The sequence below is a fragment of the Littorina saxatilis genome, linkage group LG13 (assembly GCF_037325665.1).
Source record: "Littorina saxatilis isolate snail1 linkage group LG13, US_GU_Lsax_2.0, whole genome shotgun sequence".
Classification (NCBI taxonomy): Eukaryota; Metazoa; Mollusca; class Gastropoda; order Littorinimorpha; family Littorinidae; genus Littorina; species Littorina saxatilis.
Window position 1 is genome coordinate 1,344,607 of NC_090257.1, and position 17,500 is coordinate 1,362,106.

Below are 17,500 nucleotides of genomic sequence, written 5' to 3' on the forward strand. Positions count from 1 at the left end.
TCCTGTATGTATGCATTTGGTGGCTTTTTTTTTTGGGGGGGGGGGGATAAAGGTAAACAGGACAACCTGTGTGTCATTTTTCAAACAAAACTTTGTATGTTTACTTGTACTGCTTTCCCTAAAACCCTGTTCACACAAAGACACCGCTTCTAAAACGATGGAAAAATGGCCAATCGTGGACCAAACGTGGGAGGATCTTCATGAGCGTGGTTTGGTCGGGATGAGATCTCCTAAGTCGGGAAGCTGCACACTCTCACCACGTTTATTTTAAACGTGCACAAAAGAAGCGAAACCGGGTCATGGCCATATGCCCCGATTTGATAACTTTTTATGATGGGGGTGATGGGCATGGTCTCTGTAAGGGGGCAGAGCTGTGTGAAGAGGGTGGAACAAAGCAGACTTTTTGTAAACTAATGTACCACAGAACAAAACCACAATTGGAAAGCCTACAAACAGCTTTGGTTTTGTACCAGGTCGGCTTTCAGACGGCAGAAAAGGTGGTGGAACGCATACATTCTGGTCTACGAGAGGATAGACGACCCCAGCACTGACCTGGTCAACGAAATGCAGAAACTCTCTGTCGGGGAACCTGCAAAGGAGGGTCTGAAGATCACTGCTGGTAAGTTAGCTATTTTCTATGTTTTTGTTGTTGTTGTTGGTTGGTTTTTTTAACTTTACATGAATATTAAGTATTTGTCAGTGTATTGTGTGGTTGGTAATACTTTCAGTAGTAGACTATATCAGAGGTTTAGTTGCTTGTGTGCTACTGTCTTCAAAATCACAGATAACAAAAACGTTCCTAAACTGCCAGCAACCCACCCAAATCTCCATCTGAAAAAAACCAGGAGAATAAAGGAGACGGGAAGGAGTCTTCAAACATTATTTTTGCAGATAGGATATATATTACTAAGCTATGTTAGATCAAAATGTCTAAGATATGCCTGATTGAACAGCACTATGCATTACAGTTCATCCTCCCCTGTTGTCACTACTGTCACGAGTAAAGAATTGTGTAACACCACACCTAAACAAAAAAATCGATACCTTCAGTTTTAGAAGTTGTTGAATTTGGCCGTGTGTGTTTTTCAGTGGACTCCTCAGCCGCCGTGATGAAAATGCCGCTGCCCATTGAGCGGTGTGTGCGGCGGCAGAACGTGCTGTTCATGCACGAGAAGAACCAGTTCTGTGCGGAGTACTTCCAGTTCATGAAGAAACTCCTCACCTGCAACCACACCTACATCAACAAGGCGGTGCAGGAGAAAATGGTAGGTTCTGCAGACACGCGATTTTAACGTAAATTTACCATTCTGTGTACATTTCAGAACCCAATCTGAAATGTATTTTTCATTTATTGTATGTCACGATACTACAACTGAATAATGTTTTGTTTAAACCAAACGTATTTGTCAGTCAAAATCAGTGTTAAAAAGTAGATAGGAATCACAGCTTTGCTCATTGGGAATAATCATGGAGCTTTCAGAATATATCACGTCCCCCGAAAGCAGCGTATGGCTACAGGATAAAACAGTCATACGTTTAAAAATGCACACGTGCAAAAACATGAGTGAACATGGGAGCTTCAGCCCATAAACGAAGAAGAGGAAAATATTTCAAGTGAGGTGATTGTTACAAACACCGGGGGAGAGGGATGATGAAGTGAAGAGACGGAGAGAAAGGGTTGGGGTGAAGGAGAGACGGGGTGAGAGGAAATATCTGAAATGAGGTGGTTGTTTCCAACAGACACCAGAAGTGGAGCAGATGTCCATGATAAGCATGGAGCTGGGATGCAAGTTCCTCTTCCAAGTGGGCTTTCACACCAAGAAGTCTTTCAGGTTTGTTGCAATTTGCAATAGTACTAAGTAGATTTTCTGTGTGGGCGCATGTGTGTGTGTAGAGTTGTTGGTATGAGATTCTGTGTACGTTTCTGTGTTGTAATGAGATGGACATACTTTATATCCCTGTGATCATGTGTGTGTGTTGAGTTGTTGGAAAAGGTTTCAGAATTAGACTAATTCTTTCTAAAGGATTGAATCGTGAATGTGTGAGAGAATTTTGAAAATCCTGTGCAAATATGTGCGCACAGATCCAAATGAAAAACTGCATTGAGATGTGCAGTTGAGTGCCATGAATTGAAATAAGAGGGTCAGAAAAACACGGTTCTGTGGGAAAACTTGTTGGAAGAAAACTAAAACAGAAAAGAAAAAAATCTGAAAAGAGAATCAGATTATGTGTATACAAACTAGTGCCTGTGGATACATGTTGAAAAGGTTGAGCATGAAGCACTGGGTAAATGGTCTGACGTGTGGCAATGGTTCAGTGATTTGTGTCCCTTCAGAGGTCCGGCTGTCGACTGGTACGATGCGCTTCACATGCACATTCGCTCCACCGCTGCTGTGCGCTCATGGATGGCTCACAACGTCCTCTTCGGTCATCCATCACGCTTCGCCGAGTACCTCTTAGAATGTCCCACGTCCGAGGTGAGTTGAGCGACCTGTGTCTATGCTTGAATTGTACATTCAAATGCCTATAAAAGCCACTGTTTTCTGAAAGGTCATGGGTTGCTGAACAGCTTTTCCTGATTGGGGGGGGGGGGGGGGGGGGTACTTATTTGTTCATTTTAAAGCACTCTGTGGTTTCTTTTGCACAAAGTTTAGCTTTGAGTACTGTTTTAACCTTTTCGCTGCCAGTAAATGTGTGTGTACGAAGCATTACGTGTATTTACCAGTTTTAACAACTAACAGTGTGCCCTTGATGTATAAATAAAAAATTTTTAGTTCTTTTGTTGTTTGTTGAAAGGTTTGTTGTCCGTTAACTCATTCAAAGCGCGTCTAAATTTCCCCTGTGTTCCCTGCCAGCGCGCGATTTGGAGCCTTTTTGAAAAAATTATAAAAAATCAACAACACAAGATAACCTTACATACCTTTATATTTTTGCAAAGTTTGGAACTTACTCTTTTAGAAAATATATGAAACATTTGAAAGTACATACCTTTTGTTGTCTTCATATCCAGGCACAATATCCAATTTGAAGCACAAAAAAAAAACTATTTTGTTCTTGAATGAAACACCAGTAGCTCACTGTTGCAGTACTTTTTCTCACAAAATCAAGCTGATATGCACTGTTTCAAATGTCAAGAGTATTGCTGGTGAATCAGAAACAAAAATTACAGTTAAATAGACTTGAACTGGTGAGTGTCCAGCATAAAAACTTGATATAGAATCCTGACATCTTACTGGCGCAAGCTGCAGAAGACTGTTCATGCACACACACTAGCACATTGTCTTCAGTCTGCATGCATTATCCATCCACAGTGTACAGTTTACAGTCAATTCAAATATGGTACTTATCCATGGTGTGCCACATCTTGAAACAAGGTGTGATACACAAGTTCACCTGGCACTGTTCACAACGATATTTAGTGTGAGGCACGCGGTTTTTGAGTTCATCGCGTGATGCGCCCCGATGCTTCATCCTGTCATAGCACACCTTGCAGGTTCTCTGAAGTTTTGCATTGGAGCCTGGCTTTGAAGCAGATTCTTCTGGAAAATGTGATCCAGGCCGCAGACGATCCATGACGTTTGGAGGTGGGACAGCTGCTCCAAGATGAGGTCTCTGTGGAAGTGGAAGAGCGGCCGCTTCATCCTCTGCTGGGTCAACTGTACACTGCGCAGCCAGGGAGACACACACACTCTTCACAAAATCCTCCAAGCACATTTCCTTCTGTTGGTGCTCCTTCTTGTGTTTGTTGCACAGGATGTGTCCCTGAATCATCACCAGGGTCAGCAGATGAAAGGCAAGCTTTTTCCACCATTTGCATGTCTTGCGGTGGAGGGGGAGGTACGAGATCATCTGGTCTGACTTATCCACACCAGCCATGTTGTGTATGTATTCAACAACACACTCAGGCTTGTCTTTCTGATTTTGGGGTCTGGCTCTGGAACCAACTCGTTTCATCTGCGGCAGATGCTTTGTTGTCAGCATGTGCACATCACGCTTGTCTTTCCAGTGGATGTACAAAAGCTGATTTTTTCGGCGGTAGTCCATCTCCCCCTGCTGCATCTGCTGCTTGGCTAGATCACGTGGCAAACCAATGCGGTTTGCCCTCACAGTTCCAACAAGAGCAGTGTTTTCTGCAACCAGTTCATCAGCCAACGCAGGGTTACAGTAGTAGTTGTCTACAAACAATGTGTGCCCCTTGTTTGCAAACGGTGTCAGCAGGCGCAAGCACACTTCCTTGGGTTTGTTGGACACTCCAGGTTCATGGCACATCACTTCCATGTTGCAAACATATCCTGAGACAGATTCACAAAGTTCATACAGTTTCATCCCCCATTTTGTAGGTTTGTCCTTCATGTAGCAGCGGAATGCAGAACGCCCACGCCAGGGGCACATCGCCTCGTCAATGCAGATGTCTTCTTCTGGCTTGTACAATTGCTGAAATTTCTGCAAAATCATACAGAAAACTAAATCAAACAAAGTAACAACACATTGCAACAAAAACAAAAGCTTCCAAGTTTTCAGTAAGATTTCATAAAAACCTTCCTCTCATCCCACTCTCCAACCCCCTGTATCCACCCCATCCCCCCCCACCCCATCCCCCTCCCCCCACCCCTCTCCCTCGACCTGCCCCTCAGCCATGAACCTTCTGTGTGTGAACAATAAATGAAAATAGTTCACAGAATAGCCAACACTGGGGCTGTAAATAAAGGCATACACACATTTACCTATTTATAATATAATGTGAAAGAAAAGTGTGTACCACTACCAGACACTCACATGCACAAGATGATACAATTGCTGAAATTTCTGCAAAATCACACACTGCCACAGACAAGTAAATCAAACAAAGTAACAACACATTGCAACAAAAACAAAAGCTTCCCTTCTCAGTAAGATTTCATAAAAAACATTCCTCCCATCCCACTCTCCAACCCCCTGTATCCACCCCATCCCTCCCCCCACCCCATCCCCCCACCCCATCCCTCCCCCCCACCCCATCCCTCCCCCCTCCCATCCCCCCCTCCCACAACCTGCCCCTCAGCCATGAACCTTCTGTGTGTGAACAATAAATGAAAATAGTTAACAGAATAACCAACACTAGGGCTGTAAATAAAGGCATACACACATTTACCTATTTATAATATAATGTGAAAGAAAAGTGTGTACCAGACACTCACCTGCACAAGATGATCAAACAGAGGACGAAGTTTGAAGAGTGGATCATGATCAGGTCGACCACGGGGGATGAAGCGTGCATTATCGTTGAGGTGAAAGAATGCTAAAATAGCAGCGAAGCGACACCTTGTCATGAGGCGCGAGGCAAAGGTGGTGGAGAGAGCAGGGTGAGTAGACCAGTAGTCATCTATTTTGGGTTTCTTGACCAGTCCCATGTGCACTAAAATTGCCAGAAATTTGTTCATCTCTTCCAGTGTGACTGGCGTCCAGGTGTTGAATATTGATCTTGCTGACAGCCCTCCAGCAGCTTTTTTCTCATCACACGTGGTTCTCGCATACCTGTTGGTTTCCGTTTTGAACAGCTTCATTACAGACGGTGTAACAATGAGCTGATAGAAGTCAAGAGGAGTAGGCGTGGCCTCGAAGTTCTCTGGAAGATTTAGGCCCGAGCCACCCTCAAAGGGGGCCGACACGGGAAAATTCACCAACGACCGTGTCCAGTCTTCCATCCATTCAGTGTCACTGTCATCGTCGTATATAACTGGAATAGCGCCAGCCTCTGGTTGCTCAACATCGCTATCAATGTCAGTGGGTGCATCAAACACGTGGTCATGACCAACACTTTCATTGTCACTCATAATGTCAGAATCGTCACCAAAATCGTCGTCCATAGGCACGAACACGTCACTAGAATCTGAAAGATTGTCTTCACTGTCATTATCACTAATTTCAAGATCGGAGCCGTCCTGCATAATGAGTTCTAGCGCACTTCTCAAGCCGATGCGTCCTGTCGTAGAACGACCCGCCATCTTGGAAATGACGATAACACGTGGGTCGCACATGCCAAAAATAAATCAAACATTATTCCGAACAATTGAAGGGAAGGAACTGTTTACAGTGAATGGTTTCACTGTAGACAGATAGAAGTTCATTGCAGGGGTTGTTTCCCGTGGTTAGCAGGACCGTTTACACCGTTAAAAATTCGTGATATCTGTCGGAACTCAAGTACCGGCACGCGGTCAACGCTAAACACAAGTGTCGGAATTCCAGTTCCGACACGCAGCGAATGAGTTAAGCAGTTTACACAGGACGTCTTACAGGCAGTGAAAGGGTTAAAGAAAGAATAACATATTTGTATAAGCTTAGTATGTTTGTCATTATACAGCAAGGCTTCCCTGATGATTTTTTAACGAAGGACATTTTATTTGTCAGGTTCGAAGCGCTTTTGCCAAGATTGTGTGTATACTGGCTCACGCGTGTAACCAGGACGGACCCTGCCCGCCACCTCTTCTGCAAGGACTCTATGGTAAGCAAAGTTTTCCCTCTTCAGCTGATTTAATTTTCTTCCTGCCTGCTTTTAAATCTGCTCTTGGTTGTGTGCCTGTGTCAGTTGGGTGCCACTGGTTTTCCAGCCTCCTAGCGCCATCACTGTGCAGGGATGAAAATCCCATTGTCATTTGTAAATCGGCAATTTCTTAGTTAAGAAATTTTTTCCTGATGTTTTTCATGATTTTAAAAGCATTTAGGGTGTCAATTAATAGAACAGAATTTGAAGGAAAAAAAAGTCAGAGCTAACATGTCTCCAGGCAGATTTGAGTGTATTTGAACTTCTTCTTTATTCATGGCTTGAATCTTCCATGATGTTTCATGTATTTGACCATTTTTACCTTGCCATTCAGGCAGCCATACACCGCTTTTGGTGGATTTGAACATGATCAACTTTGATGAGTGGAATGTGTGTGTGTATGTGCAGTGAGTCAGCCTGCAGACCCCAACGCCACGCTGAGCGACCACATTCTGAGCGCCGTGCTGTCGCTGCTGAGGAAGGAAGTGTCTGAACACGGGCGCCATCTACAACAGTATTTCCACCTCTTCCTCATGTACCTCAACCTGGGCAACGCTGAGGTAGAATAACATTGACCAAACTTCCAATAGGGAAATCCAACATTTTGGGTTTTGAACTCTTGTTTCTTGATAGAACTCCTGCATTTTCAAAACCTGCAAGAAGGGTAACTAACAGCAAAACTGAACATATGAGAACAGCTGAATCCCAAGCCATTTTTTTTTCTGATTGTAAAGATTCTCTGCTTTCATCCCTGAAGTTATATCCCTCCCCGCTTAGCCCCTCCACCCTGCTGGGTGTGGTTGGCTGTTGTGTCCAGCACAGCTACACAATCTTGTCAGATACAAAATGTAAAGCGATAGGCTGATTTTTTTGTATTAATTCATTCTTAGAAATAAGGGAGGCTGCTTCATTGTCAGTGTGTTTGCTTCATTTTGTTTTTGACAAACTGCCCCATAAACTGACCCATAAACTGCCCCATAAACTGACCCTACCCATTCGGTAGATATGAAGGGAAATAAATAGTACTAGCGCTGCAAATGTGAATGCCCGGCGGAATTGGATAAAAAGTGCTGAGGGAATGTTGTTCTCCACTTTTGACAGCTTTCTGCTGGATGGATAAGTGGGTGCTTACTTGAGAGCTCGATATCATTCTTCATCATTCTTCATCATTCATATTCATACATCAGTTTTGATGCTCAAGTTGCAATTTTAACCTCAGTGACATCATTCCAGAAACTGCAACTCCTGCGCCTCAACGTCCCGCAGCTGTTCATGCTTGTTGCCCTGGACGAGGGTCCTGGGCCGCCCATCAAGTACCAGTACGCTGAGCTCAGCAAGCTGTACGCTGTCGTGTCGCACCTCGTTCGCTGCTGTGACATCTCACATCGCTGCGTCTCCTCCATCAGCGTGAGTAGTTTGCATTTTATTTTTATGGGGCGAAACAAGCAACATGGTTTTCTTTAGCTTACTTGGTGGTTATTGTGTTTGATTCTAAGGTCAGGTGGCCTTGAATGGAGGAGTATTCGTTCTTATTGCACATTCCGTTTGAACATCATACTAGTCATGATATATTTTTGAACCAAGATCTTCTGTGCCGACAAGAGTTTTTGAACAGAAAATGTGTAGACGTGTCAAGCAAAAGCCTGGCTGCCTGTGGGTTTGTGAGCAGCCTGTTACATGAAAAGTCCGGCTGATTTCACAAGAAAAGGGTATGAAGCATCGTATTTTGAAAATAATGAAGTGAAACGTCTTGGGAATAGTCTTTTTCAAGTGAGCAAGCTACATGTATACATTTTTCTGAACACTTTCAGAGTTCATTTAGTGAAGTAGCATCATAAAACAAGAAAGGTAGGTTATTGGAATGTTTAATTATTGACAAAATTAAACGTTACATTTACATTAACACGTAGCATTATGAAGATTTGACCTTGTATTGTAACAGAACCAGCCCCCTCTGGCGAACAACCCGTACGCAGACAGCCACTGCCCCCAGCCGCTGATGACGCTGCAGCCTCAGGTGGAGGAGATCCTGCTGGCCAGGACAATCTACGTCAAGAAACTCATTGAGGAGTGCAACAACTCCGACGACACCTCCAAGCTCCTCAAGGTATGGATGGGGTTTGGGGTTTCCCAGGTTGTGTGTTATGCCTAATATTAATTGGTCGAAGTCTACTTGAAGAAGCTCGCTGCACAAAGCTGTGGTACTGAATGTATGCGTGTGTGTGCGTGGAAACGGTACATGTACTGGCCAGAAATAAGTGATTAATATTCTGTGGAAAAAGAAAATAGGTGTGACTGCTGCTGTCAGTTGTGTGTATGTATGTATGATTTGTGAATATATAGAAGTTTGTGTGATAAAGGGGTTGATAAAGACTGATCAGCTATCTTGTTTTATTGCTTTTTGCTTACAGTCTTAGATAGGATAACAGTGTTGTTGATGTCAGTGGATGCAAGTGGTACATCTAGATAGGATAACAGTGTTGTTGATGTCAGTGGATGCAAGTGGTACATCTAGATAGGATAACAGTGTTGTTGTTGTTGATGTCAGTGGATGCAAGTGGTACATCTAGATAGGATAAGTGTTGTTGTTGTTGATGTCAGTGGATGCAAGTGGTACATCTAGATAGGATAAGTGTTGTTGTTGTTGATGTCAGTTGATGCAAGTGGTACATCTAGATAGGATAACAGTGTTGTTGTTGTTGTTGATGTCAGTGGATGCAAGTGGTACATTTTGCTGGTGTTGTGTTTGCAGTTCTGCTCCTGGGAGAATCCACACTTCTCATCCACAGTACTCAGTGAGCTTCTCTGGCAGGTCAGTCACAGCACTAACATTTGTAATGTTATTTGTTGACTTAGTGACGAGTTGGATCTATACTTTTTTGAGTCACTTGAGAAAAAGTGACTCTATGTAATCGGTCAGTGTTAGTCCGGCCGGCCGGACAGACTACCACCTTAACGTTGGACTTTTCTCGGAAACTATCAAAGCGATCCGGCTCATATTTTGTTTAGTCGTGACCTCCAATGACCTCTACACTTTAACGATGGTTTCGTTGACCTTTTTCAAGGTCACAGGTCAGCGTCAAAGGAAAAATTAGACATTTTATATCTTTGACAAAGTTCATCGGATGTGATTGAAACTTTGTAGGATTATTCTTTACATCAAAGTATTTACATCTGTAGCCTTTTACGAACGTTATCAGAAAAACAAGGGAGATAACTAGCCTTTTCTGTTCGGCAACACACAACTTAACGTTGGGCTTTTCTCGGAAACTATAAAAGTGACCGGGCTCAAATTTTATGTGAACGTGACTCCCAGTGACCTCTACACTTTGATGTCTGCTTTGGTGACCTTTGACCTTTTTCAAGGTCACAGGTATGTCTTGAAGGAAAAAAATTGAAATATCATATCTCTGAAACTATTCATCGGATTTGATTCAAACTTTATAGGATTATTCTTTACATCAAATTATTTACATCTGTATTGTGTTGTGAATAGCAATTTCTTCCTGTCCATCTGATGCCTCATATAATATTCAGAACTGCGAAAGTGACTCGATCGAGCGTTTGCTCTTCTTGTTTTATTATTATAAGACGTTATGTACATTACATGTACCGTGTAAGACTGCATAGAATCAATGAAAAGGAGGCCAGGGTGTCTTAAACGGGTTATTCAATTGTACGTAGAAAAACTGGTTTTAGCACTTTTTAGAGAACCAGGAATGTAAAACCATATGTTGGTGTTTTTCTTCAAAATTTCTTTTGTGTTTTCCTGTGCATGCATACCCTTACACCTTGACTGTGAACTGTCACCAGGTGGCGTATTCCTACACCTACGAGCTGCGGCCGTACCTGGACTTGCTGCTGCAGATGCTGATGATCGAGGACTCTTGGCAGAACCACCGCATCCACAACGCACTCAAGGGCATCCCTGACGATCGCGACGGCCTCTTCGACACAATCCAACGCTCCAAGAACCACTACCAGAAGCGGGCGTACCAGTGCATCAAGATGATGGTGTCACTCTTCACGCTGTGAGTGGATACGGCTAATTGACGATTTGCAGAAATAACTCCGTTGGGTTTGTATAGGTTGTGGAAGAGTGAGCTTTTCTTGCAAAACCTCGGCCAAACATTGGGGGGGGCCAATCACAAGCGAGGGGTGTGTCAGAAACACGTGGAGACCCTGCAATGTTTCGCAGAGGTTTTGCAAGAACAGGTCACTCTCACAACACATACACACCCGACAAGAGTTGTTTTCGGAAGGGGGGGGGGGGGTATTTAGGAGAGCTCAGAGGTGCAACAATAGAAGAAATAAATTCCTGATTTGATGAGGCGGTAATGAACCAGTTCTGTCAGCTAGCTAGCTGGTAGTTTGCCTGTGGCAGTGTCTCGATGGAAGAAATTGTTGTGTGACCGTGTGCTCAGATGTGTGAGATTTTCTCCATGTGTGGTAATGAGATTTTCTACTTCTTTGTCATGATTTGGGGTGAGAAAGGGAAAGCGAAAGTCCTTTTCAAGAGGGGTGCTTGCTCCCCTTATGTGTTCTTGTTTTGAGTATATCTTGTAGCTGGACTATGAATAGTTTTACCATGCTTTTTCACTTGGCTTATGACAGTTAAACCAAGTGAAACATGTATAGCCCTCCTTGTTATTCTGTTGACTCTTCTGTTGTAGATGTGCCCCAGCTGCAACGATGCTGCAGACAAACGGAGACTTGAAACGCAAGTGGACCTGGGCGGTATATTGGCTCAACGATGAGCTGGAAAGGGTAAGCGTTGACAAAAACCCTGATAGCAATCAGAGAGAGAGAGATTCACGTCAGTGTGAGGTGAGTGATGAATGAGTATTTGCGCACGCATGTGACTTTCTGCGTGTGTGTGTGTTTGTGTGTTGGTGTCAGAAAAAACAGGGAGGGGGTGTGGGAGGACACTGTGTGTGTGTGTGTCTGTGAGAGACTTCAGACTTCAATATTCTATTATCAAAAGATTGTGCTTGTGTCAAATAACACAGAAGTTACCGGTGAAGAAAATGGAAGGGGAGACAATGCTAATACAAAGGAAAAGGCCTGAACCATATCAGTTTTACAAATACAAATGTGTGCGGGACAGATAGAGGATGGAAGGGATGGAAAGACACAATTTTCTCCCCAGGAGGATCAGGGCAGGGGGGGGGGGGGGGGGTGTCAATGTCAGAGGTACTGAAACTGAGATTTACAGAAGCATTTTGTTTCCATTTATTACTATTCAATGCCTTTGTTGCACATACTCTATCGTTGTAGAAATAGAAACTGTAGTTTTCTCTGTACAAATGTTGCGATCTTCAAGAATGTCTTTGTCCAAACAGAGACCGTACGCTGCCAACACTCAGTATGCCTACAACAACTGGTCACCACCGGCTCAGTCAAACGAAACGTCCAACGGGTAAACAACTTTCTTTTCTCTAAACCACTGGGATAGTGTAACTTGGATTTTCTTGCTTTCCTGACAGTGCAGAAATGAGAGAGTAAACATTAATCTTTCAGGATTGCTGCTAATTTTTTTTAACGGCAAAAGTGGAGTCACATCCCCCCCCCCCCCTCCCCCCCTTATAAAAAATAGTTTCCATTCTAGTTATGCTTCTGTTGTACATGGTAATTGAATCATTGTTGTGAGACATTTTACAGAGCTCTGTTGTAGGGAATTTTGTGGAGCTTTGTTGTAAGAAATGTTACGGAGCTGTGTTGTAGGGAATTTTGTGGAGCTTTGTTGTAAGAAATGTTACGGTGCTGTGTTGTAGAGAATTGTGTGGATCTGTCTTGTAATACATTTTACGGAGCTGAGGTGTAGATGTCAACTGAAATGACAGTTGTAGGACTTCGTTGCAGATACTTCCTGGAAAGATCTTCCAGCGCCAAACTGACGCTCAACAAAGCTTTTGAGCTGTGCCCAGATGAGGTGGGTTCTCTTTTACCTTGTCTTACTCCCACCCCCTGACTCCCCCGCCCCCATCCCCCACCCTTAGCACCAACCAGCCCAGCCTCTTGTGTCTTGGCTGTGAACCTTCGTAAGCAACTTGAGGTGACACAGACAACTTTCACAAGAGTAATTCTACAGACACACTCTTTATTTACAGGCAAATCCGGATAAGACGAAATTGAAGGGACCGAATTGTTATTGTGTCCTATCCGAAATTTCGACTTGGTCATAGTACAGTGGAACCCTTCAGTTGTGTTGCTTTGTCAAAAGTTAGACACAGTCAACTAGTTTTGCTCTGAGTGAACAGTGCAGCTGGCCTCAATTAGCCGGTGACACCTCTCTGGCCACAGCACCAAACAGTACATGGCTGGGGGGAGAGAGAGAGAGAGAGAGGGGGGGGGGGGGGTAGCTGGCTAAACTCAGTGGGGTGTCCGGTGTCACTGAAGTCAGCAGGAAGAGCATTGGAGAGAAATAGAGAGGTGTACTCTTCCAAACAATTTCCAAGGATCAGTTGTCAGGGCTTAGGGTAGTCAGTGAGGGAGAGTGAGAGCGGTTTGTGTACAGTCCGACTGAAGAGTGAAAAGTCACTGCCACAAGATCGGCATGCAGTCAATAAAGCCAGACAAGAAGAATGATTATGACATGCGGCTCTATCTGCTGTTTTTTTTTTTATTCAAACTGGTTTTCAATGCTTATTCTCACAAAGCATCTGCACACCTGCCTCTGCCTCTGTGCTGTGTTTGTGTGGCTGCTTTCGTATGATGTCAGTGCATGGTGAGTGCGTTCACTGCCTTGTCACCACTTCCCCACCTTTTTCAGAATGTTTTCTTGGAGTTGGATAATTCTCCTTACTCCTCGCCCCCTCCTTACTCCTCGCCCCCTCCTAACTTCAGTTCATACTTTATTGCGTGCCGACTGACCAGTCGGTGTGGCGTCCGTGTAGAGAAGAAGGGAATAAGGTTACACAATGCGCTAGTGTTTGACGCCAAGTTTCGTGTTTCGAGTTGCTGTAGTAAATATAGAGTAAACTTTGTCTTTGGGACTGACTTTCTGTTGTGTGCTATCCGTCTTTCGACTTACGTAAGAGAAATCCCATTTCGAGCTCAGGGTACTTTGTACACATAGATAAAGAGGGATAATTCCGGACCAGAATTTCTTTGTGTGCTAAGCGAATTTTTGACTTAACCGTTTGTGAGTTAGCTGAATTTGCCTGTATTCACACTGGTTAAGTTGAATTTAATGTCTAATTGCGACCATTTCTGTGACTTAGGTCATTGTTGACTGAAGCCTCTGACTGGAGGTCATTGTTGACTGAAGCCTCTGACTGGAGGTCATTGTTGACTGAAGCCTCTGACTGGAGGTCATTGTTGACTGAAGCCTCTGACTGGAGGTCATTGTTGACTGAAGCCTCTGATTGGAGGTCATTGTTGACTGAAGCCTCTGACTGGAGGTCATTCTTGACTGAAGCCTCTGACTGGAGGTCATTGTTGACTGAAGCCTCTGACTGGAGGTCATTGTTGACTGAAGCCTCTGATTGGAGGTCATTGTTGACTGAAGCCTCTGATTGGAGGTCATTGTTGACTGAAGCCTGAGGACTGAGGACTGGGTGGCCGAGTGGTAACGCACTTGCGCTCGGAATCGAGAGGTTGCGTGTTCGACCCTGGGTCGGGCCGTTATTTTCTCCCCCCTTTCCTAACCTAGATGGTGGGTTCAAGTGCTAGTCTTTCGGATGAGACGAAAAACCGAGGTCCCTTCGTGTACACTATATTGGGGTGTGCACGTTAAAGATCCCACGATTGACAAAAGGGTCTTTCCTGGCAAAATTCTATAGGCATAGATAAAAATGTCCATCAAATACCCGTGTGACTTGGAATAAAGGCCGCGAAAGGTGAACATTCGCCTAACAGGCTTGAGGTTTGCTGGTCGATGTGAATGCGTGATATATTGTGTACAAAAAAAATTCCATCTCACACGGCATAAAGCGCTTTGAACTTCGGATAAGGCGCTATATAAATAAAGAGAATGAGAGAATGATGATGAAGCCTCTGACTGGAGGTCATTGTTGACTGAAGCCTCTGACTGGAGGTCATTGTTGACTGAAGCCTCTGACTGGAGGTCATTGTTGACTGAAGCCTCTGACTGGAGGTCATTGTTGACTGAAGCCTCTGATTGGAGGTCATTGTTGAGGTAAAAGTTGGAGCAGAATGTAAAGACACTTCGCTGACGACCACTTTAAGCTGAATTTCTAACAGTTCAAGGAAGTATCATTGATAGCACAAAACAGATGCACAAGAATACATTTTGACCACAGTGCGTGTTTTCGCAGTTAATTTAGAATAGTTGATGTGGGGCTACTGCCAACCTGTTGTGATTCTCTGACCGTGGTTTTTAAAGCACCGTCTGTCTGTTTCAGGAACAGGAAGAGGTGGAAGCTGGGGAAGAGAACGAAGCACAGAATGAAGAAGGGGGCAACGCTCCCACATACCTCAACCAGCAACAACAGATGCCGCCCAGTGGCCAACACCATCACCAGCAACCACCACAACAACCACCTTCTCAAAATCCACCTCCTTCCTCCTCCTCTTCTTCCAGCCAGCCGCCGCCGCCCCAGCAGCAATCCACACAACAACAACAACCGCAGATGAACCAGAATCAGAACCAGGCTCCCCCTCCCTCCACCACAGTTCAGAACAACCAGGTACACGTCCAGACCAGCAACCAGCCGGCCCAGCCACCCTCCAACCAGATCAACAACCAGCTGAACCAGAATCAGGGTCAAGGTCAGGTTCAAGGTCAAGGCAAGCAGCCGACGGAGAACTCGGAGACGGGCGAGGACGAAGAATCCAAGAACAAAGACAGCAATGTAGTAGAGTGAGGGAAAAGGTGCTGGATGTAGGGTTAGGACACAAACACCAAAAACTGGTAAAAGTCTTGTCGGGTGCATTGAGACTTTGACGAACCCGTTTGGGAGAGGAACCGAATGTTTCTCGCCTTGATTCGAAGTAGTTTTTGCTTGTGTGTTTGTTGATTGTGCCTAGATTTGGACAGCCATGTTGAGTGAGTGTTGGTTTGACTGTCGTGTGACGAGCTGTTGTTAATGAGAAGTGGTGAAAGGGGAAGAAGGACATTGTTTCACATGCCATTATTTGTGTGTGCATGATTTTACCAGTTACTTGTGATTTGTGCAGTTATATGCCACGGTCCTAGTACCCACTCCCCCCCTCATTGCCCCTCCCCTCTTTTTTTTCTTCTCTTGGCTGTTGCCAAGGTGATGTGATTGGTTCAACTATGTTTTCTAACCCTGTCAGATTACACTTTTTTTTCAATCAAGTTTCTTTTTTGTCACTACACAATTATCAAAAAAATGTAGTGTCTGTTTTTATAATGTTACATCGGCATCAGTTTTCTGCCCCCTGTCATATCACTTGCCTTGCTACTCTCAGCCTCTTCCTTTCTCTCCCTCTCTCTTTTTAATTGCTATCAGGGTTTTGTCAAGGATTTGTGACAAGAGAATGTTGCTCTGATTTATTCCTGCTTTTGGTTGCTGTGTTTGTGTGCATCAGGGGTCTTTGGGTTTGTCAATGACTTTATATGCTGTACATGCTTTGTTTGAATCAGAGTCTATTCGTGTATGAGATGTTTGGTTTCTGTTGTGTGTGAGTAAAAGGATTGTCTGCTTGTATGGTTGAGTAGCACTTTTGATACAGCTACAACGTTAAATGACAAAAACCTCAAGTTTCAAAGTGAGCTCTTTGTTTGAAAGTTTTGTTTTGATACATATTTCAGTGTTGCAGCCATAACATTAAATGACGTAAACATAAAGTTACGAAGAGCGACAAAGTGAGCCCTTTGTTTGAAAGAATTAGTTTTGAGGCATCGGGCGTTACAGCCTTTACATTCAATGATAAAAATCTGAAGTTGAAAAGTTTGAAAGTTTTGTTTTGTTACATAATACATGGAGTGTTATGGCCATAAAGTTGCAGAAGGTGCAAAAGGATCTCTGCGTTTGGAGGTTTTATTCTGACATGGAGTGTAACGGCCACAAGATGGAATGACTGGAACCTTAAGTTACGAACTGAGCCCTTTGTTCAAAATGTTTGTTTTGATACATTTAGTGTTAACAGCCATAACTTTTTCTGACAAAAACATGAAGTTGGAAAAAAAAGCTCTGGTGGAGTAATGGGACTGAGCGCTGTTGATACTTCATTGTGGTGTCAGAAGTAGTTTGGCCAGGTTTTAGATTTTTTGTTTCAACCATCTGTACGTAAAATTGTATGCAAACATCAGAGAATCGTCAGTGTTTGGGAAAAACACAGCTCCTTCGTGTATAGATGCATTTGCATTGTTGAAGAAAAGTTTAAAACAGAAAAAGAGTTAAGATGCAAAACGTTTGAGAGTTGGTGACGCTAATTTACAGAAAAGCTTACTGTAAAGAAATGATTTGTTGAAAAATACGTAGATTTGGACTTTGTGGCGAAAGTTGTGGGCGTGTGTGTGTGTTGTGCAAGCAGTGTTTTTAGATTGTACATTGTTGTCTCATAATTCTCTGTTTGTATGTCGGAATCTCGACCAAATCATTGTGATACGCACTTTGCTCTTTAATGATTTTCCCATCATGCAGACTTGGCAAGTGCTTGCATAAAGACCTGTTTGTAAATAGGTGCCAACATGTTTGTGTGTGTGTGTGTGTGAGTGTGTGTGTGTGTGTGTGAGTGTGAGTGTGTGTGTGAGTGTGTGTGTTCTGCAGACTTGGACGTTTCAGACCTGTGTGCTTATTACACGTATGGTTCCCGCAGTGGGGCACTGCGGTTATGAAATTAAAGGCCCCTCCTGTTTTTGGAACCGCAGGAGCTTTCTAGTTTGCTGTTAGGTAGATTTTTGGTTCCTCTTTCCTGTCATGCTCTCTTTTTCTTCATGAATTCTTTTTTCTGCCTTCTTGCTCATTCACCTGTATTTTTTCCAAAAATCTCTTCTCTTGCCGCTTGTCTCGCGATTCATGTATAGTTTAATCTGTTAGTGTTCTGATG

The 17,500-nt window shown here is 43.7% G+C and overlaps 2 protein-coding genes across 5 annotated transcripts in view; one reads left to right on the forward strand and one right to left on the reverse strand.

Moving 5' to 3' along the window:
- The window catches only part of LOC138946235 (ubiquitin carboxyl-terminal hydrolase 9X-like), a 72,078-nt gene that overhangs the window by 53,179 nt on the left and 1,399 nt on the right, over positions 1-17,500 (forward strand). For 2 of the 4 annotated variants that reach the window (XM_070317762.1, XM_070317763.1), the window contains exons 48-61: positions 474-619; positions 1,090-1,265; positions 1,741-1,832; positions 2,336-2,477; positions 6,388-6,481; positions 6,929-7,080; positions 7,754-7,927; positions 8,463-8,627; positions 9,273-9,332; positions 10,334-10,551; positions 11,194-11,347; positions 11,863-11,939; positions 12,383-12,452; positions 14,887-17,500. The exon at positions 14,887-17,500 is cut by the window's right edge and continues 1,399 nt beyond it. In XM_070317762.1, the coding sequence (XP_070173863.1) occupies positions 474-619; positions 1,090-1,265; positions 1,741-1,832; positions 2,336-2,477; positions 6,388-6,481; positions 6,929-7,080; positions 7,754-7,927; positions 8,463-8,627; positions 9,273-9,332; positions 10,334-10,551; positions 11,194-11,347; positions 11,863-11,939; positions 12,383-12,452; positions 14,887-15,348 (2,182 nt within the window). In that variant the 3' untranslated portion in view covers positions 15,349-17,500. The remainder of the gene's footprint in view (positions 1-473; positions 620-1,089; positions 1,266-1,740; positions 1,833-2,335; positions 2,478-6,387; positions 6,482-6,928; positions 7,081-7,753; positions 7,928-8,462; positions 8,628-9,272; positions 9,333-10,333; positions 10,552-11,193; positions 11,348-11,862; positions 11,940-12,382; positions 12,453-14,886) is intronic. The other 2 variants (XM_070317764.1, XM_070317765.1) reach the window with 1 other exon arrangement.
- On the reverse strand, positions 2,815-6,245 carry LOC138946226 (piggyBac transposable element-derived protein 4-like). The gene is made up of 2 exons (XM_070317754.1): positions 5,178-6,245; positions 2,815-4,443 (listed from the first exon to the last, which is right to left on the reverse strand). Exons 1-2 carry the CDS (start codon positions 6,015-6,017, stop codon positions 3,331-3,333), a joined length of 1,953 nt encoding a protein of 650 aa, XP_070173855.1. The 5' UTR covers positions 6,018-6,245; the 3' UTR covers positions 2,815-3,330.

Coding starts and splice junctions, on each gene's coding strand:
- LOC138946226 (XM_070317754.1), bottom strand. CDS start 6,017: ATGTGCGACCCACGTGTTATCGTCATTTCCAAGATGGCGGGTCGTTCT. Junction 4,444..5,177: donor TGTTTGATCATCTTGTGCAG/GTGAGTGTCTGG, acceptor ATGATTTTGCAG/AAATTTCAGCAATTGTACAA.